The sequence below is a fragment of the Oratosquilla oratoria genome, unplaced genomic scaffold (assembly GCF_046742065.1).
Source record: "Oratosquilla oratoria isolate Oo_2021 unplaced genomic scaffold, ASM4674206v1 SCAFFOLD73, whole genome shotgun sequence".
In the NCBI taxonomy this organism is placed as follows: domain Eukaryota; kingdom Metazoa; phylum Arthropoda; class Malacostraca; order Stomatopoda; family Squillidae; genus Oratosquilla; species Oratosquilla oratoria.
This window is the reverse complement of record NW_027467737.1, coordinates 575,378-597,698: the sequence shown is the minus strand read 5'-3', so window position 1 is coordinate 597,698 and position 22,321 is coordinate 575,378. Positions and strand designations below refer to the sequence as shown.

The 22,321-nt window shown below is 36.6% G+C and overlaps 1 protein-coding gene across 1 annotated transcript; it reads right to left on the bottom strand.

The window, feature by feature from the left end:
* Positions 1-835: 835 nt before the first annotated feature.
* Positions 836-19,322, bottom strand: LOC143023962 (protein FAM200C-like). The gene is made up of 3 exons (XM_076182631.1): positions 19,209-19,322; positions 1,415-1,569; positions 836-1,286 (listed from the first exon to the last, which is right to left on the bottom strand). The coding sequence occupies exons 1-3, from the start codon at positions 19,320-19,322 to the stop codon at positions 836-838; spliced, it is 720 nt and encodes a 239-aa protein (XP_076038746.1).
* Between the last annotated feature and the right edge of the window lie 2,999 nt (positions 19,323-22,321).

Here is a 22,321-nt window from a genome sequence, read left to right as displayed (position 1 = left end):
GAGATCCTGTGGAAACGCATCCCCACCGAGTAGGGACGGAAGCGGTGATCACGACGATTTCGAATTTTTCTCGTCAAAGTCATCCTCAAACCCAAAGGGCAAAAAAATGTGTGGGTAAAGACGATGCGTGTTAACAAACGTTTTTTGAATCTCAATTTGTGATCCCTTGTTCTGCGAGCGCGTGAGCGCACGCATACATTTTAAGGAATATTCAGAAGAAATAAATGAAAACAGGATCGCCCCACTTAATTGAAAAATAATAATAAATATTATTGCAACAATGATAAACAACTAAATTAAAATGTTTTATTCACGTTGTGTTTTAATGAGATCCTTGGGCCTGGTGCTTCGCTGCTAGATCTTTTATATTAGGCTTAAAAATTGTCAGTTTCAGTCTGATGTCTCCTCGAATGCATATATCCATTTTGTTTCGTTCTTTGGTCAAAATTTTATTGACGGCACTGAATCCACATTCAACCAAATAAGAGGTTGGAAAGTATAACAGTATTTTAACCATTTCAGCCCACATTTTTGGATATAGCTGTTTTGCTGTATTTGATAGCCATAACTCATTTATTCCATTTTTTTCAAATTTGTATTTGCATTCGTAACTACATTTCAGTTCAATGAGTTCTTCTTGCAGATTTTCATCGGCACTTTCCACATCACAACCAAAAGTATTTATCATCCACGATTGAACTTGAAATGAAAACACGTCCGAGAATCGGCTGTTCAAGTTCTCTCAATTTTACTAAATATTCTTCGTACTTTTTTTAGCTTGTTCTGTGAGTTGTTCCTTTACTTCTGTTAACTCAGGCATGTCTTTGAAATTCTTCTACTGTATATTCATTCGGAACCAATGCAACTTTTCAGCAAAGGCTTTGAGAATACGTTTACAATCCAGTAGCGTGCATAATTTGCCTTGAAGCTGCAGTGACACTTCATTGAGCTTACGAAAAATCCACGCTAGAAGGAAAATGTCACACTTGTGGCTTCTGACTTCTTCTGCAAAATTGTTTTCTCCTAAATTTTCTAAGAAATTAACAATGGTGTCGAATAACTGTACAAATCGTGCTAGGCAGTTTCCTTTTGAAAGCCAACGAACTTCTGTATGGAGAATGAGGCTTACGTGCTCTCGTTCAGTATCAGTGCAAAACTTTCGAAAAAGTCGATCGTATGTGCTGTGTGACTTTATTCTATTGACAGTTCGAATAACTACTCTTAATGATTCATGAAGATCAGGACTGTTTTGGCAACTAAATGATGACGATGTACCACACAATGAACTGCAAGGATTGAAGGACATAATTCCTTCATGCGAGCAATAAAACCTTTCTGCTTACCAACCATAGATGGAGCACCATCCGTTGCGCAGGATACCAAGTTTCCTAATGGGATTTTATTATCGTCAAACCAAGATTTTGGAGCTTCAAAAATGGAAAATCCAGTTGTGTCAGTTTCTAACAGTTTTTCAAACAACATCTCTTCACAAAGTTTGCAGCTATCATCTATAAAACGAACATACGCCATAAGAATAGCTCTCTTGTCACGTACCGTTGACTCATCAAGCTGAATCGAGAATTTGCTAGTTTTTAACATTTCAACTAGTTGACTTTGTACATTCAATGACATTTCATCGATTCGTCGGCGAATTGAGTCATTACTCAACGGAATTGTTTTTAATGTGTTCGCTTAATCTTGCTGTAACAGTTTTCATTAGAATTTAAAATGCAGGCTTAATGACATTTTCAGCAACTGTATGTGCGTTCCCAGTTTTTGCAACTAATTGCGCTATTTCATACGATGCAGTCAAACCACCTTCATTTGTCTGTGAACTTTTTTTCAAATAAGATGAACAGAGTATTTTCTTGGTTTAATTTTTTCTCCAAATTTTCAAAATAAGCTATGGGTTTACTGGCTTTCTCTGAACGTTTTCTTATCAAATGTTCTTCAAGCCTTGATGGTTTCATTGATTCATTAGAAAATATGTTATTGCAAATAAGACACATTGGTAATTCTTTATCATGAGGGCTTTCTACAAAGCCATAAGCCAAATAGTCCTCCATATATTGTCTACATTTCTTTTTTGTTGCCATAATGAGGGGAAAATAACTTCAAAATATCTTAGTACCGTTGAATGAGTTGATATTTATTTATGCAAATTTCTAATTCACATCAAGCATTCAGTAGTGAATTTAATGTAAATGTACAAACTTTATCGAGCGTAAGAAGTACATACACACATATACCAAGGCTTTTTCCCCCTTACAAGGGAGGTAGCCAAAAAGGAAAAGGCATAAAATCATTCCCACCCATTCCATCCCTGAATACACTCCACACCCCTCCACCCTCCCTCTTATCTTAGCACCTCCTGGATGACGGGTCATCCCTGCACCTTGTCCACTGACCTGGGTCAGAAGCAGTGTCGCAAGACATAGCACATCCACAGCAAGGCCGCTTCATTAAATCGGCGACCCCCCTCTCCGTCCCCCCATGCAGAAAAGGAAAAGACGGGGAGAAATTCCTTCAGGCTGCGTCAAATTTTGCTCACACATACTCCGCCCATTCTACCTCATGCATCACAACATCATCCATATACAACCATTCTCCATTCACCCCTGTCTTCTGTCCTCTCCCGTCCTTCCTCAACAGACATTCCCCTCTTCCCCAAAGCCCCCTTCACCCCATCGATCCACCTCATCCTAGGACGTCCCCTCATGTTCACTCCCTCCACATCAGCCTTCCATACCTCTGTTACTAGTCTTTCTTCACTCTTTCTTTTCATGTGTCCAAACCATCCTAATACTCTTTCATCAACCCTATCTCCCAACTCCCTTTCCACCCCCGTTCTCCTCTTCACCTCCTCATTTCTCACTCTATCTAGCCTAGTAACCTCCATCATACTTCTCAGACACCTCATCTCAAACACATTCAAACTCCTCTCTTCCTCTCTTATGTTCCATGTTTCTGCCCCATACAGTGCTGTTGGCACAATTACTGCTTCATACAGTCTCCTCTTAGCATCCATTCCCAAATGTCTATTCCTCACTACACTTTTTAATCCACCAGGGCATTTACTCGCTTCTCTCAATCTACATTCTACCTCCACCTTCACTCCACCTTTTCCTGCCACATTTTTTACCCAAGTATCTAAAACTATCCACTTCCTCCAGTCGTTCTCCCTTAATGCTCACTTCCAATCTGCTGCCACTTTCACCCCTTGAACATCTCATCACCTTACTTTTACCCACATTTATCTTCAGCTTTCTTCTATCACACTCTCTCTCAAACTTTGTCACCAACTTCCTCAATCCCTCCTCCGATCGTGCCACAAGCGCAGTGTCGTCAAACAACAGCTGGCTCACCTCCCACTTTTCTCCATTTTCTTTAACCATCTCCAATACCTGGCCCACTACCCTTGCATTTACCTCGCGCACTACCCCATCCATGTACAAGTTGAACAGCCAGGGCGACATAACGCATCCCTGACGAAGTCCCACCTTTACCTCGAACCACTCATTCTCTCCATTTCTAATCCTGACACAAGTTCTACTACTTTCATAAAAACTCTTGACAGCTCCTACAAGCTTTCCTTCTATCCCGTATATCCGCAAAACCTCCCACAGTGCCTTTCTGTCTACCCTGTCGTAAGCCTTTTCCAGATCCATAAAAGCCCAAAAAACATCCTTCCCCTTTCCTATAGCTTTTTCACATATCTGTCTTACCACAAAAATCTGATCTACACAACCTCTACCCGTCCTAAATCCACGCTGTTCCTCACCAATTACTCCCTCTGTTAATAAACTGATAAGTTGCATGCAATCATTTTAAGATGAAAGGAAAGGTCTTTTGGAAGTAAGGAACGTCCTCAAGAAGAGAGTTGGATAGACAGGAGAGAGTACGAGTATAGGTAGCAGATGGGCGGTTGTTGATAACAGAGAAGGCAGCGAGAAGGAGAAGTGGAAATTATTCCGTGTTGTAAATTGTAGACTAGGACAAGGATAATTTGATTGCGGCCGTAGCAAGTCCTAGGAGAATGACTGTAACTGAAGAGAAGAATGATGAAGCCATTACAAGAGAGAAGGTATAAATAGCACTGAAAGAAAGAAAGGAATATAAGAAGGCACCATGACTGAATGGATATCATTTCGAATAGTAATAGTAATGTTGTTTATGCAGAGATTGTTCAGCGTGTTCCCAAGGGAGTGAAGTATTCCAGTGAATTGTAGAGGGGCATTTGTAGTTCTACTGTATATCAACAGAATATAGATATATCCTAAATCGTAGATTATGTTGGTTTGTTAGAATTTTAACTAGTCCTTTTAATCTTAATTTTGCTCTGCAATGACGGTTATCTGTGTTAGATACTCACAAACTCCCAGTGACTCTTTGGATAAGCTACTCATGTAATTTATTTTCCAATATGGGGCTTGAATTTCTATTCAACAAATTCCTTTGGAATTGCCCAACGACGCTCATGAAATCCGAAGCTGAACCATAGTCAATGTTCCGTCTCCTTGTCCTTCTTATCAATCTTCTCTTTTTTCCAGACAGGCTTCTATTTCTTTTCCATCACCCTTTTTCTTCTCTTACTCTCTTTATCTATCCTACGTTCTTCTAGCCTTGATAGCCTTCATCTAAAAATCTCTTTCATTATACGAGTAGTTCAACCGTACTCGATACTTTTTTTTTTATCTAGATTATCTCTTTTTTTCTCTCTCTGTAAGCTCCTCCTACCTATGGAAAATCCCTCTTTTGTCTTTGTGGCTCTTAACAATATATTTTCACTTAGACTTCTTTAAGAATTAACGTAAGCGCAAGTCTTTGCCCTGGGGTTTGCCTTTGTCTATGTCATTGTCAGCAACTACCATCAATTTATTAATTGCTCATTCTTTTACCGTTGTTCTCCCTCTCATACTTTCTTGTGGCTTTACTTTTTTAGATCTAGACCAGTTTGTTTTTCACCATGATATTCATACACGTTTGTGTGTGTGTTTGTGTGCGTGTGTACTTGTGTGTGTTTGTGTGCTTGTGTATGTGTGTATTTACCTAGTTGTACCTAGTTGTATTTTACAGGAAGGGGAGCTATGCTCGTGGGGTCCCGTCTTCATATCTCATTTTATCTAAACTATTTTTAAATTCATGTATTGTTTTTGCACACACCACTTTCTCATCTAACTTGTTCCAACTGTCTATTACTCTGTGAGGAAAGCTGTTTTTTTTTTCAAATCTCTTCTATAGCTGTCTTTTTTTTATTTTCTTTCCGTGTCCTCTAGTATTTCTGTCATCCCATTTTATCAGATTCTCTCAATCAGTAATTTCTATGCCTTTCATGATTCTGTAAATAGCTATCAAATCTCCTCTCTCTCTTCTTTGCTCTAGTGTCTGTAGTTTAAGTTTTTGTAGTCTCTCTTCATATGATAGTTTTGAGAGTGTTGGTGCCAGTTTTGTAATTGCTCTTTGTATTCTTTCAAGTTTTTTTTTACATTTTTTTGTACTTGGTGACCATATCGTTGCTGCATATTCCAATCTTGGTCTTATCAGGGTGGTTAGGATTTTCCTCACCATTTCCTCATCCAGGTATGTAAATGCCACTTTGATTGTTCTTATTAAATTATAAGTTTCTCCAAAAATCTTATTTATATGTTTCTCAGGTGACATATTATTCATAACAATGACTCCCAGGTCCTTCTCATTTTCTACTTCTTTTATTCCTTCTTCTCCCAAATTATATGATCCTGTTATTCTGTTTTTGCTTTTTCCAAATTCCATTATACTACACTTTTTTGCATTGAACTCCATCTCCCACTTCCTACTCCATTCCTGTACTTTGTTTAGATCTCTCTGTAGTGATTCACAATCTTCTTCAGTTTTCACTCTTTTCAGTAGTTTTGCATCATCTGCAAAGAAGCTCATATAGCTTTCAATTCCTTCATCCATATCATTAATATATATAGCAAACATTATTGGGGCCAGAACTGTTCCCTGCGGGACACCGCTTATTACTTCATTCCATTTTGAGTGCTGGTCTCTTATCACTACTCTCATTTTTCTTTCTTGCAAAAAGTCTTCCATCCAATTTAGCAATTTACCTTGTATTCCTCCTTCATATTCTAATTTCTTAAGCAACTTCCTATGTGGTACTTTGTCAAAAGCTTTTTTTAGGTCTAGAAATGCACAATCAGCCCATCCATCTCCTTCTTGTATTATATCTATTAGCCTTGAATAGAAACATATTAAATTGGTGACGCATGATCGTCCTTGTCTGAATCCAAATTGCCTTGGATTTAGTACGTTGTTTTTTTTCCAAGTATTTTACCCATCTACTTTTGATAATTCTTTCACAAATTTTTGCTATTGTACTTGTTAGAGAGACTGGTCTATAGTTGGTAGGTTCTTCTTTATTTCCTCCTTTATATATAGGTACTATATTTGCTTTTTTTCCAATCTTCTGGAACTTTTCCTTCTTTTAAGGAACTGCTTATTATGCTATGTATTTTGTCTGCCAGTTCATTCCTGCATTCTTTCAGAACCCAGTTTGCTATTTCATCTGGCCCATGCGATTTTCTGACATCAAGATTACTTAAGTGTGTCAATATTTCATTCTTTGTTACTTCTATTTCTTCCATAGGGGGGACTTTTTCTTTACACTCAATCTCTTCAGGTTGTATATTTTCCCTTGTAAACACTGATTTAAAATGTTTGTTCATAATTTCTGCCATTTCCATTTCCTCAGTGTATTCAACTCCTCCTTGTCTTAATTTCTCCAAGTCTTGTTTGTTTTTCAGTTTATTGTTTACAAATCTGTAAAATAATTTTGGTTGATCTTTACACTTTTCTATAACATCTTTTTCATATTTTCTCTTTTCCTCTCTGCACTTTTGTACATATTCATTTCTATAACCAGTATATATTTTCCATTTTTCAGGTCTTCTGCCTTTTTTCCATCTGGTCCAGGCTTTGTCTCTTTTGTCTTTTAACTCCCTACAACTTTTGTTGTACCAGCATTTTACATATTCTTTTTCTTGTTTTTGTCTTGGGACATACTTTTCCACTCCTCTTTTGTAGATTTTTGTCAAAATATTCCATTTCTCTTCCACTGATGTTTCTTCTTTGTATATTTCTTCCCAGTTTTCTTGTTGGAAGAATTCTCTTATTTTATCAAAGTTTGTTTTTTCATACATCATTCTTCCTTTTCTATATTGTTCATTTCTTTTCATATATTTTTCTTCATTAAGTTCCAGTTCAATCAATATGTGGTTACTTTTACCTATTGGTGTTTTATATTCAATCTTGTCCACTATTCTAGGTTCAGATGTAATTATTAAGTCTAGTCTTGATGGTTCTTCATTTCTATACCTAGTGTTCTCCTGTATCCATTGTGTCATTGAATGGTCAGTAATCATCTCAAGTAGAGCATTTCCCCATGAGTCATCACCACTCTTTACTGTCATTTCTTCCCAGCAGATTTCCTTGCAATTAAAGTCGCCCATCATAACTATTCTTCCTCCGTCTTCCATTATTTTATTTAATGCTATCTTTGTGTCCTCTAACATACTTTTATGTTTACTCTCCTCCCATGAGGCTGTTTTCGGAGGCACATAATTGATCACAAATTTTCTGCTCTTCTTATCTCGGTCTTCCACTTCTATCATAATCATGTCTACTGTATTCTTTCCATATATGACACCTTTCACGTTTATATCCTTCTTAGTCAGGAACATAACTCCACCCCCTTGTTTTTCTCTCTGTTTCTAATCCAATAATTGTATGCATCATGTCCTACACTGTTGGGTGGTAGTGGGCCTTTTAATTTTGTTTCTACAATTCCCATTATGTCCGGTTCTTTTTCCTTCAAATAATCATTCAGTTCATTCAATCCTGTTATTAATCCATCTATATTTGTGTAAGACGCTCTTAGTTTTCTGCCACTTCCATTGTGTTCTCTGTTTCCCTTATGTTTTTCTTTTGTATGTCGAACTGCTTTATTTTCATGTTCACTACTCTCCAATAGAATCTCTCTTTCTCTGACTCCATTCTTTCCTCGTTTTTTGCCTTAGCTTCAAGTCTTTTCTGTTTTTCTGCCTCTCTTTCCTCCTTATTCATTTCTCTTTTTATCCATACCTTTTTATATTGATCACTTGTTGCTAGTTTCCCTGTTTTGGATAGAATTTTCTCTGCCGTTGTTTGTGACCTGAATTTAATCTTAATTGGTCTGGTCTTATCTGTACTATATTTTCCGAGTCTGAATTTTTCCTCAATTTCCTTTATAATTTCTGGTTCATCTTCCTGGACTAATTTTAATAAACTGCTTACTCTTTCATTTTCCTCCTTGATTCTTGCGGTTCTATCTGGGTTATGTTTCTCTTCCATTCCTAATATAATTACACATTTCTTTTTGTCAGCTAATTCTCTTACTATATTCTCCTTCTGTCTCATCACTTTAATAACTGAGTCTTCATTATGTTCTTTCAATTGCTGTTTGACTATGTCAGTGAATGAAACCTTATTCCCTTCTTGGGTTGTTCTCCAATTTTTAGCTTCTTTAGCTATTGTCTCTCTATTTTCATTACTATTCTTCTTCAATTTCTCATTCTCCTCCTTTACATTTCTTAACTGTCTTTTAGGCCCTCTATTTCATCAGTTAAGTTTTTGTTTGCCTTTTCTAGTTCTTCCAACCTTTCAATTCTCTGGAAAATGGAGTCAACATTACCTAACCTACGTTCCACTTCCTCGATCACCTTATCAACTCTCTCCTCTAGTCTTATCAGTCGGGGGGGGGGTTTGTGTCCCCCCCACCCTCTTTAAATCCCTGGAACATATTCTCGTCACTTTCTACTGTATTGCTCCTCTCTATACTTCTAATCTTTACATTTTTATTAGCCATTTCGTCATCACTGAGCTGGTCCGGTGGTCGTTTCATGTTGACCTTACGCTTGTCTGCTTGGGCCAAGTCCTCCACTTCCTCATTTCCTTCCATTTCCCCAGCAATCCCTCCCCTTCTCCTCTTTTCCTACTTACCTACTGCCCCACGAGCAATTTCCCCCCACCCTGTAAATACAAAAAGGTACTTCTCTTTGCGTTGGTATCCACAATCGGCACTTTTCTTCAGAACGTTCTTCAAGCCGTCCGTTCGTTGAAAGTGTGTGTGTATTTACCTAATTGTATTTACCTAGTTGTATTTTACGGGAAGGGGAGCTATGCTCGTGGGGTCCCGTCTTCATATCTCATTTTATCTAAACTATTTTTAAATTCATGTATTGTTTTTGCACACACCACTTTCTCATCTAACTTGTTCCAACTGTCTATTACTCTGTGAGGGAAGCTGTTCTTTTTCAAATCTCTTCTATAGCTGTCTTTTTTTATTTTCTTTCCGTGTCCTCTAGTATTTCTGTCATCCCATTTTATCAGATTCTCTCTGTCAGTAATTTCTATGCCTTTCATGATTCTGTAAATAGCTATCAAATCTCCTCTCTCTCTTCTTTGCTCTAGTGTCTGTAGTTCAAGTTTTTGTAGTCTCTCTTCATATGATAGTTTTGAGAGTGTTGGTGCCAATTTTGTAATTGCTCTTTGTATTCTTTCAAGTTTTTTTATGCATTTTTTTGTACTTGGTGACCATATCGTTGCTGCATATTCCAATCTTGGTCTTATCAGGGTGATTAGGATTTTCTTCACCATTTCTTCATCCAGGTATGTAAATGCAACTTTGATTGTCCTTATTAGATTATAAGTTTCTCCAAAAATCTTATTTATATGTTTCTCAGGTGACATATTATTCATAACAATGACTCCCAGGTCCTTCTCATTTTCTACTTTTTTTATTCCTTCTTCTCCCAATTTATATGATCCTGTTATTCTGTTTTTGCTTTTTCCAAATTCCATTATACTACACTTTTTTGTATTGAACTCCATCTCCCACTTCCTACTCCATTCTTGTACTTTATTTAGATCTCTCTGTAGTGATTCACAATCTTCTTCAGTTTTCACTCTTTTCAGTAGTTTTGCATCATCTGCAAAGAAGCTCATAAGCTTTCTATTCCTTCATCCATATCATTAATATATAGAGCAAACATTATTGGGGCCAGAACTGTTCCCTGCGGAACACCGCTTATTACTTCATCCCATTTTGAGTGCTGATTTCTTATCACTACTCTCATTTTTCTTTCTTGCAAAAAGTCCTCCATCCAATTTAGTAGTTTGCCCTGTATTCCTCCTTCAGTTTCTAATTTCTTAAGCAAATTCTTATGTGGTACTTTGTCAAAAGCTTTCTTTAGATCTAAAAATGCACAGTCCGCCCATCCATCTCTTTCTTGTATTATATCTATTAGCCTTGAATAGAAACATATTAAATTGGTGACGCATGATCGTCCTTGTCTGAATCCAAATTGCCTTGGATTTAACACTTTATTTTTTTCTAAATATTTTACCCATCTACTTTTGATAATTCTCTCACAAATTTTTGCTATTGTACTTGTTAGAGAGACTGGTCTATAGTTTGTAGGTTCTTCTTTATTTCCTCCTTTATATATAGGTACTATATTTGCTTTTTTCCAATCTTCTGGAACTTTTCCTTCTTTCAAGGAACTGTTTAGTATGCTATGTATTTTGTCTGCCAGTTCATTCCTGCATTCTTTCAGTATCCAGTTTGCTATTTCATCTGGTCCATGCGATTTTCTGACATCAAAATTACTCAAGTGTGTCAATATTTCATTCTTTGTTACTTCTATTTCTTCCATAGGGGGGACTTTCTCTTTCCAATCGTTCTCTTCAGGTTGCATGTTCTCCCTTGTAAACACTGATTTAAAATGTTTGTTCATAATTTCCGCCATTTCCATTTCCTCAGTGTATTCAACTCCCTCCTGTCTTAATTTCTCCAAGTCTTGTTTGTTTTTCAGTTTATTGTTTACAAATCTGTAGAATAGTTTTGGTTGATCTTTACACTTTTCTATGATATCTTTTTCATATTTTCTCTTTTCCTCTCTGCACATTTGTACATATTCATTTCTATAACAGGTATATATTTTCCATTTTTCAGGTCTTCTGTCTTTTTTCCATCTGGTCCAGGCTTTGTCTCTTTTGTCTTTTAACTCCCTACAGCTTTTGTTGTACCAGCATTTTACATATTCTTTTTCTTGTTTTTGTCTTGGGACATACTTTTCCACTCCTTTTTTGTAAATTTTTGTCAAAATATTCCATTTCTCTTCTACTGCTGTTTCTTTTTTGTATATTTCTTCCCAGTTTTCCTTTTGAAAGCATTCTCTTATTTTATCAAAGTTTGTTTTTTCATACATCATTCTTCCTTTTCTGTATTGTTCATTTCTTTTCATATATTTTTCTTCATTAAGTTCCAGATCAATCAATATGTGGTCACTTTTACCTATTGTTGTTTTATATTCAATTTTGTCCACTATTCTAGGTTCGGATGTAATTACTAGGTCTAGTCTCGATGGCTCTTCTTCATTTCTATACCTAGTGTTCTCCTGTATCCATTGTGTCATTGTATGGTCAGTAACTATCTCAAGTAGAGCGTTTCCCCATGAGCCGTCTCCACCCTTTACTGTCATTTCTTCCCAGCAGATTTCTTTGCAATTAAAGTCGCCCATCATAACTATTCTTCCTCCCTCTTCCATTATCTTGTTTAATGTTATCTTTGTGTCTTCTAACATACTTTTATGTTCACTCTCTTCCCATGAGGCTGTTTTTGGGGGCACATAATTTATTACAAACTTTCTGTTCTTCTTATCTCTGTCTTCTACTTCCATCATTATCATCTCTACTGTATTCTTTCCATATGTGACACACTTCACGTTTATATCCTTCTTAGTCAGGAACATAACTCCACCCCCTTCCTTTTTCACTCTGTTTCTAATCCAATAATTATATGCATCATGTCCTACACTGTTGGGTGGTAGTGGACCTTTTAATTTTGTTTCTACAATTCCCATTATGTCTGGTTCTTTTTCTTTCAAATAATCATTCAGCTCATTCAATCCTGTTATCAATCCATCTATATTTGTGTAAGACACTCTTAGTTTTCTGCCACTTCCATTGTGTTCTCTGTTTCCCTTTTGTTTTTCTCTTTTATGTCGACTTTCTTTAGTTTCATATTCACTACTCTCCAATAGAATCTCTCTTTTTCTGACTCCGTTCTTATCTCGTTTTTTGCCTTTGCTTCAAGTCTTTTCTGCTTTTCTTCCTCTCTTTCCTCTTTATTCATTTCCCTTTTTATCCATACCTTTTTATATTGTTCACTTGTTGCTAGTTTCCCTGTTTTGGATAAGATATTCTCAGCCGTAGTTTGTGACCTGAATTTAATCTTAATTGGTCTGATCTTGTCTGTACTATATTTCCCTAGCCTGAATTTCTCTTCGATTTGTTTCATTATTTCTGGTTCATCTTCCTGAACTAATTCTAGTAAATTTCTTACTTTTTCATTTTCCTCCTTGATTCTTGTGGTTCTATCTGGGTTATGTTTCTCTTCCATTCCTAATATAATTATACATTTCTTTTTGTCTGCTAGGTCTCTTACTATATTCTCCTGTCTCATCACTTTAATAACTGAGTTTTCAGTTCATTCATTTGCTGTCTGATTATGTCAGTGAATGCAACTTTGCTATTTTCTCGAATTTTTTTCCAACCCTCCTTGTTCTCCTTATTATTCTTCTTTAAGACTTTATTCTCATCTTTTACATCCCTCAACTGTTTCTTTAATTCTTCAATTTCCTTAGTTAAGTTTTTGTTCGCCTTCTCTAGTTCTTCCAATTTTTCAACTCTCCGTATAATTTTGTTAACATCACCGAACCTACGCTCCAAGTCCTCGATCATCTTATCGACCTTCTCTTCTAGTCTTGTCAGTGGGGGGTGGGGGTGGGGGGGTTGTGTCCCCCCCACCCTCTTTAAATCCCTGGAAAATATTCTCATCACTTTCTACTGTATTGCTCTTATCTATGCTTCTAATCTTTACATTTTTATTAGACATTTCATCGTCGCTCAGCTGATCAGGGGGTCTTTTGTTTACCTTTCGCCTGTCTGCCTGGGCCAAGTCTACTCCCTCCTCATTTCCTTCCATTTCCCTCAGTAATCCCTCCCCTTTTCCTCTTTCCCTACTTTCCCACTACTCCACGAGCAATTTCCCCCCCACCCTGTAAAAACACTAGGCACTTCTCTTTGCGTTGGGATCCACAGACTTCAGTTTTCTTCAGAACGTCTTCTAAGCCGTCCATTCGTTGAAGTGTGTGTAAGTGTGTGTATTTACCTAGTTGTATTTACCTAGTTGTATTTTACGGGAAGGGGAGCTATGCTCGTGGGGTCCCGTCTTCATTTCTCATTTTATCTAAACAATTTTTAAATTCATGTATTGTTTTTGCACACACCACTTTCTCATCTAACTTGTTCCAACTGTCTATTACTCTGTGTGGAAAGCTGTTCTTTTTCAAATCTCTTCTATAGCTGTCTTTTTTTATTTTCTTTCCGTGTCCTCTTGTATTTCTGTCATCCCATTTTATCAGATTCTCTCTATCAGTAATTTCTATGCCTTTCATGATTCTGTAAATAGCTATCAAATCTCCTCTCTCTCTTCTTTGCTCTAGTGTCTGTAGTTCAAGTTTTTCTAGTCTCTCTTCATATGATAGTTTTGAGAGTGTTGGTGCCAGTTTTGTAATTGCTCTTTGTATTCTTTCACGTTTTTTTATACATTTTTTTGTACTTGGTGACCATATTGTTGCTGCATATTCTAATCTTGGTCTTATCAGGGTGATTAGGATTTTCCTCACCATTTCTTCATCCAGGTATGTAAATGCCACTTTGATTGTTCTTATTAAATTATAAGTTTCTCCAAAAATCTTATTTATATGTTTCTCAGGTGACATATTATTCATAACAATGATTCCCAGGTCCTTCTCTTTTTCTACTTTTTTTATTCCCTCTTCTCCCAAATTATATGATCCTGTTATTCTGTTTTTGCTTTTTCCAAATTCCATTATACTACACTTTTTTGTATTGAACTCCATCTTCCACTTCTTACTCCATTCCTGTACTTTATTTAGATCTCTCTGTAGTGATTCACAATCTTCTTCAGTTTTCACTCTTTTCAGTAGTTTTGCATCGTGTGTGTGTGTGTCATAGCATTACCCATAGATCGGTCATACGAGCTCTGAGCTTTCTTCCGGGAGGGAAAAAGCTGTCGATCACGAGTCCTACACGTTATCCAAGGACCAAGGTGAAAAGGTGAAGGTGAATACACACACACACACACACACTTCAACGAATGGACGGCTTAGAAGACGTTCTGAAGAAAAGTGAAGTCTGTGGATCCCAACGCAAAGAGAAGTGCCTAGTGTTTTTGCAGGGTGGGGGGGAAATTGCTCGTGGAGTAGTGGGAACGTAGGGAAAGAGGAAAAGGGGAGGGATTACTGAGGGAAATGGAAGGAAATGAGGAGGGAGTAGACTTTGACCAGCCAGACAAGCGGAAGGTAAACAAAAGACTTAGCGAGGATCAAATGTCTAATAAAAATGTAAAGATTAGAAGTATAGAGAGGAGCAATACAGAAGAAAGTGACGAGAATATGTTCCAGGGATTTAAAGAGGGTGGGGGGGACACAACCCCCCCCCCCCCCGACTGATAAGACTAGAGGAGAGAGTTGATAAGGTGATCGAGGACTTGGAGCGTAAGTTAGGTAACGTAGACTCCATTTTTCAAAGAATTGAAAGGTTGGAACAACTAGAGAAGGCTAACAGAAACTTAACTGAAGAAATAGAGGACCTAAAAAGACAGTTAGGAAATGTAAAGGAGGAGAATGAGAAATTGAAGAAGAATAGTAATGAAAACAGAGAGAAAATAGCTACAGAAGCTAAAAATTGGAGAATAACTCAAGAAGGGAATAAGGTTTCATTCACTGACATAGTCAAACAGCAATTGAAAGAACATAATGAAGACTCAGTTATTAAAGTGATGAGACAGAAGGAGAATATAGTAAGAGAATTAGCTGACAAAAAGAAATGTATAATTATATTAGGAATGGAAGAGAAACATAACCCAGATAGAACTGCAAGAATCAAGGAGGAAAATGAAAGAGTAAGCAGTTTATTAAAATTAGTCCAGGAAGATGAACCAGAAATTATAAAGGAAATTGAGGAAAAATTCAGACTCGGAAAATATAGTACAGATAAGACCAGACCAATTAAGATTAAATTCAGGTCACAAACAACAGCAGAGAAAATTCTATCCAAGACAGGGAAACTAGCAACAAATGATCAATATAAAAAGGTATGGATAAAAAGAGAAATGAATAAGGAGGAAAGAGAGGCAGAAAAGCAGAAAAGAATTGAAGCTAAGGCAAAAAACGAGGAAAGAACGGAGTCAGAGAAAAAGAGATTCTATTGGAGAGTAGTGAACATGAAAATAAAGCAGTTCGACATACTAAAGAAAAACATAAGGGAAACAGAGAATACAATGGAAGTGGCAGAAAACTAAGAGTGTCTTACACAAATATAGATGGATTGATAACAGGATTGAATGAACTGAATGATTATTTGAAAGAAAAAGAACCGGACATAATGGGAATTGTAGAAACAAAATTAAAAGGCCCACTACCACCCAACAGTGTAGGACATGATACATACAATTATTGGATTAGAAACAGAGAGAAAAAACAAGGGGGTGGAGTTATGTTCCTGACTAAGAAGGATATAAACGTGAAAGGTGTCATATATGGAAAGAATACAGTAGAGATGATTATGATAGAAGTGGAAGACCGAGATAAGAAGAGCAGAAAATTTGTGATCAATTATGTGCCTCCGAAAACAGCCTCATGGGAGGAGAGTGAACATAAAAGTATGTTAGAGGACACAAAGATAGCCTTAACTAAAATAATGGAAGACGGAGGAAGAATAGTTATGATGGGCGACTTTAATTGCAAAGAAATCTGCTGGGAAGAAATGACAGTAAAGAGTGGTGATGACTCATGGGGAAATGCTCTACTTGAGATGATTACTGACCATTCAATGACACAATGGATACAAGAGAACACTAGGTATAGAAATGAAGAAGAACCATCGAGGCTAGACTTAATAATTACATCTGAACCTAGAATAGTGGACAAGATTGAATATAAAACACCAATAGGTAAAAGTGACCACATATTGATTGAACTGGAACTTAATGAAGAAAAATATATGAAAAGAAATGAACAATATAGAAAAGGAAGAATGATGTATGAAAAAACAAACTTTGATAAAATAAGAGAATTCTTCCAACAAGAAAACTGGGAAGAAATATACAAAGAAGAAACAACAGTGGAAGAGAAATGGAATATTTTGACAAAAATTTACAAAAAAGGAGTGGAAAAGTATGTCCCAAGACAAAAACAAGAAAAAGAATATGTAAAATGCTGGTACAACAAAAGTTGTAGGGAGTTAAAGGACAAAAGAGACAAAGCCTGGAACAGATGGAAAAAAGACAGAAGACCTGAAAAATGGAAAATATATACTGGTTATAGAAATGAATATGTACAAAAGTGCAGAGAGGAAAAAAGAAAATATGAAAAAGATGTTATAGAAAAGTGTAAAGATCAACCAAAACTATTCTACAGATTTGTAAACAATAAACTGAAAAACAAACAAGACTTAGAGAAATTAAGACAAGGAGGAGTTGAATACACTGAGGAAATGGAAATGGCAGAAATTATGAACAAACATTTTAAATCAGTGTTTACAAGGGAAAATATACAACCTGAAGAGATTGAGTGGAAGGAAAAAGTCCCCCCTATGGAAGAAATAGAAGTAACAAAGAATGAAATATTGACACACTTGGGTAATTTTGATGTCAGAAAATCGCATGGGCCAGATGAAATAGCAAACTGGATTCTGAAAGAATGCAGGAATGAACTGGCAGACAAAATACATAGCATAATAAGCAGTTCCTTAAAAGAAGGAAAAGTTCCAGAAGATTGGAAAAAAGCAAATATAGTACCTATATATAAAGGAGGAAATAAAGAAGAACCTACCAACTATAGACCAGTCTCTCTAACAAGTACAATAGCAAAAATATGTGAAAGAATTATCAAAAGTAGATGGGTAAAATACTTGGAAAAAAACAACGTACTAAATCCAAGGCAATTTGGATTCAGACAAGGACGATCATGCGTCACCAATTTAATATGTTTCTATTCAAGGCTAATAGATATAATACAAGAAAGAGATGGATGGGCTGATTGTGCATTTCTAGACCTAAAAAAAGCTTTTGACAAAGTACCACATAAGAAGTTGCTTAAGAAATTAGAATATGAAGGAGGAATACAAGGTAAATTGCTAAATTGGATGGAAGACTTTTTGCAAGAAAGAAAAATGAGAGTAGTGATAAGAGATCAGCACTCAAAATGGAATGAAGTAATAAGCGGTGTCCCGCAGGGAACAGTTCTGGCCCCAATAATGTTTGCTATATATATTAATGATATGGATGAAGGAATTGAAAGCTATATGAGCTTCTTTGCAGATGATGCAAAATTACTGAAAAGAGTGAAAACTGAAGAAGATTGTGAATCACTACAGAGAGATCTAAATAAAGTACAAGAATGGAGTAGGAAGTGGGAGATGGAGTTCAATACAAAAAAGTGTAGTATAATGGAATTTGGAAAAAGCAAAAACAGAATAACAGGATCATATAATTTGGGAAAAGAAGGAATAAAAAAAGTAGAAAATGAGAAGGACCTGGGAGTCATTGTTATGAATAATATGTCACCTGAGAAACATATAAATAAGATTTTTGGAGAAACTTATAATTTAATAAGAACAATCAAAGTGGCATTTACATACCTGGATGAAGAAATGGTGAGGAAAATCCTAATCACCCTGATAAGACCAAGATTGGAATATGCAGCAACGATATGGTCACCAAGTACAAAAAAATGTATAAAAAAACTTGAAAGAATACAAAGAGCAATTACAAAACTGGCACCAACACTCTCAAAACTATCATATGAAGAGAGACTACAAAAACTTAAACTACAGACACTAGAGCAAAGAAGAGAGAGAGGAGATTTGATAGCTATTTACAGAATCATGAAAGGCATAGAAATTACTGATAGAGAGAATCTGATAAAATGGGATGACAGAAATACAAGAGGACACGGAAAGAAAATAAAAAAAGACAGCTATAGAAGAGATTTTAAAAAGAACAGCTTTCCTCACAGAGCAATAGACAGTTGGAACAAGTTAGATGAGAAAGTGGTGTGTGCAAAAACAATACATGAATTTAAAAATAGTTTAGATAAAATGAGATATGAAGACGGGACCCCACGAGCATAGCTCCCCTTCCCGTAAAATACAACTAGGTAAAATACACACACGTCCTACACTATTTTGGAGTGCATGTAGACCTTCTTACCAGACCTTGTTTGAAAGCCAAGAAACTTGTGTCTTTGATATACAGTATGTAACAGATAACTGCTGAATTATGCCATATTCACCTGAATTTCCCATCAATTATGACCTTCATGTAGTCTGTTATGATTGATACTGAGTAAATGCCTTTAGAGAAGCGGTCTTTTGATGCTGACGAAACCCTAGAGTACTAAATCAACCACGAAAATGTTCGTCATCCATAGGAAAGGTCTTAGCCAGTATTATTTGTGTCTCGGTCCTGGGTAAAAGAGGAGGCTTGTGTCAGTAAACCTGGCAAACAGGTAATTTCAAAATATTTTGATTTTGGAACACAATATACTCAACTTCCATATATGAAGGAGTCTCCAGCAAGTACCTATCATCTAATAGGAGTCTTTACGAAGAGGAATGCGTTCAATAGGGTAGAGAGTAGTAGAATACTTCCATGAATTTCGACTCAGTGACGACTAAGATTTGATATATTTTGAGGATGATGTTTCATTCAGCTGAGCAATAGCCCTCGATGGATGAAAAGTTTTCCTCTCAAAGAAAAGAAGTCGCGCTCCAGAGCCAGAATAGAAATAAGAATCAAATGTTGATAGTAAAAGTTAGTGCACTTCTCTCAACTGATTCTATTATTTGATTTTTTTTTTTGCCATATATTTATAGATATTTTCTTTCTCCTTTTTGGAAAAAAAAAAATCTCCAAAGAAAATGAAGGCAACGGTTGAACAGAATCCTATGATTCTTCCTTTTTTTTTAAGAGAAATGCAAATTATTATTTGACCTACTCTTTAGATTGTATTCTAAAAAATCTTTGGAGCACAAACTAATATGGAACTGATTAAGGTCTTGGTCATTAGGCTAGTCATGACTTGAACTAGACTTCTCTGACATAATTCAAGCTTAAGTTCTTGACTACTCGTAGATCGACAAATAGCCATATTAAAAGCATCACCACAAAGTAGGCTCGTCATGGTCCCACTGGCCCTCCTCAAGATAATTAAGATTCCGTGAGGCATTCTTCGGGTCATCAGTGAAGCCCTTCCAGTCTTGAGGGGTCTTCGAAACCTTGACTTCATTGGCTTTCAAGTTCCGCAAAAAAACGGCTGTTGGCATGCAACCATTACAGCTGTGGAACCGCCGGTCGTGCTGTCGAAGCCATTGTCGGAATCCTTCAAAGTCATTTGACTTTTTGACCCCGTTCTTCGAGGTCTGGGTCCTGCTCTTCAGATCCTGGGCTCTGGATTCTTCGAGCTTCTTCTTAAAGAACTCCCTAATCGATTTGTTGATCCTCCGTTCCTCCAGCTCAGTGGAAGAGATCCTGAGGAAACGCATCCCCACCGAGTAGGGCCGGAAGCGGTGATCACACCGATTTCGGATTTTTCTCATGAAGGTCATCCTCGAACCCAAAGTGCAAAAAATGTGTGGGCAAAGACGATGCGTGTTAACAAACGTTTTTTGAATCTCATTTTGTGATTCCTTGTTCTGCGAGCGAGCGCGCGCACGCATACATTTTAAGGAATATTTAGAAGAAAAAAAAATCGCCCACCTTAATTGGAAAATAATAATAAAAATTATTGCAACAATGATAAACAACTAAATTAAAATGTTTTATTCACGTTGTGTTTTAATGAGATCCTTGGGCCTGGTGCTTCGCTGCTAGATCTTTTATATTAGGCTTAAAATTTGTCAGTTTCAGTCTGATGTCTCCTCGAATGCATATATCCATTTTGTTTCTTTCTTTAGTCAAAATTTTATTGACGGCACTGAATCCACATTCAACCAAATAAGAGGTTGGAAAGTATAACAGTATTTTAACCATTTCAGCCCATATTTTTGGATATGGCTGTTTTGCTGTATTTGATAGCCATAACTCATTTATACAATTTTTTTTTTCAAATTTGTATTTGCATTCATCACTACATTTCAGTTCAATGAGATCTTTTTGCAGATTTTCATTGGCACTTTCCACATCACAACCAAAAGAATCTATCAACCACGATTGAACTTGAAACGAAAACACGTCCGACAATCGGCTGTTCAAGTTTTCTCTCAATATGACTAAATATTCTTCGTACTTTTTTTTTTCAGCTTATTCTGTGAGTTGTTCCCTTAAGGCCCCTATACACTGTCAGTCATGACTGCACAGTCATCGAGATTGTACAAACAGTGTTTGGGACACACTGTCAATAAGATTGAGCAATCATTACTTACCCTAGTACATGAGAAAACATGTGCTGAGTACGCTTATGCTCCTTTGCCTAGTTTGCTTTTGCAGTTGCTTTATTACTACCACTTGTAGCACATCGTTCAGTTTCATGTGTTAGCTATCAATTGTTGTCAGTGGTAATTTAGTGCATTTTATAATGATTGCATGCAACTTATCAGTTTATTAACAGACGGAGTAATTGGTCAGGAACAGCATGGATTTAGGACGGGTAGAGATTGTGTACATCAGATTTTTGTGGTCAGACAGATATCCTGTTTCCGTATGGTCACCGAATCTCATTAAAGACATTGACAGACTGGAAAAAGTACAACGGCGAGCCACAAAACTGATTCCAAATATCAAAAATAAATCATACGAAAATCGACTTAAGCACATGAATCTGTTTCCCCTAAAAAAGCGTAGACTCAGTGGTGACTTGATACAGGTCTTTAAGATTCTAAAGGGAATTGACAACATCAAAAGTGACCAAATTTTCACATTGAATGAGAATCAGACAAGAAACAATGGTCTCAAACTGTCCGGAAATAGATTCAATTTGGAAGTAGGTAGAAACAACTTTGCCAACCGTGTAGTTAATGAATGGAATAAACTTCCTGCACAGGTAGTGCAATGTAGTTCAGTTCGAAGCTTTAAGAATCATTTAGATAAATACCTAAGATGCTGTAATGATTATAATTTATGTTATATTATTTGTTTTTGTTTTGTTATAATTTGTCTGTCTGATTTTCATTTATCATTAGTTATATGTCAATTTATAATCATTTACTATTTACCTGTTTGTTTTTCAACTATACCTATGCATTTATTTATGTATTTTATTTGTTATTTTTACATTATTATAGTTTTAATTTATTATTAATATGTTTTTTTTTTTTTTTTTTTTTTTTTTTTTTTTGCTTCCGACCTAGATATGGATCAAAAGGTCTCCTGTCGGCATGCTCCGCCTTTGTAATCCTTTGTAAAAGCTATAGGAAAGGGGAAGGATGTTTTTTGGACTTTTATGGATCTGGAAAAGGCTTAGGACAGGGTAGACAGAAAGGCACTGTGGGAGGTTTTGCGGATATACGGCATAGGAGGAAAGCTTGTAGGAGCTGTCAAGAGTTTTTATGAGAGTAGTAGAACTTGTGTTAGGCTTAGAAGTGGAGAGAGTGAATGGTTCGAGGTAAAGGTTGGACTTCGTCAAGGATGCGTTATGTCGCCCTGGCTGTTCAACTTGTACACGGATGGGGCAGTGCGAGAGGTAAATGCAAGGGTAGTGGGTCAGGGATTGGAGATGGTTAAAGAAAATGGAGAAAAGTGGGAGGTGAGCCAGCTGTTGTTTGACGACACTGCGCTTGTGGCACGATCGGAGGAGGGATTGAGGAAGTTGGTGACAGAGTTTGGGAGAGTGTGTGATAGAAGAAAGCTGAAGATAAATGTGGGTAAAAGTAAGGTGATGAGATGTTCAAGGGGTGAAAGTGGCAGCAGACTAGAAGTGAGCATTAAGGGAGAGCGACTGGAGGAAGTGGATAGTTTTAGATACTTGGGTGCAAATGTGGCAAGAAATGGTGGAGTGGAGGTGGAGGTAGAATGTAGATTGAGAGAAGCGAGTAAATGCCTTGGTGGATTAAAAAGTGTAGTGAGGAATAGACATTTGGGAATGGATGCTAAGAGGAGACTGTATGAAGGAGTGATTGTGCCAACAGCACTGTATGGGGCAGAAACTTTGAA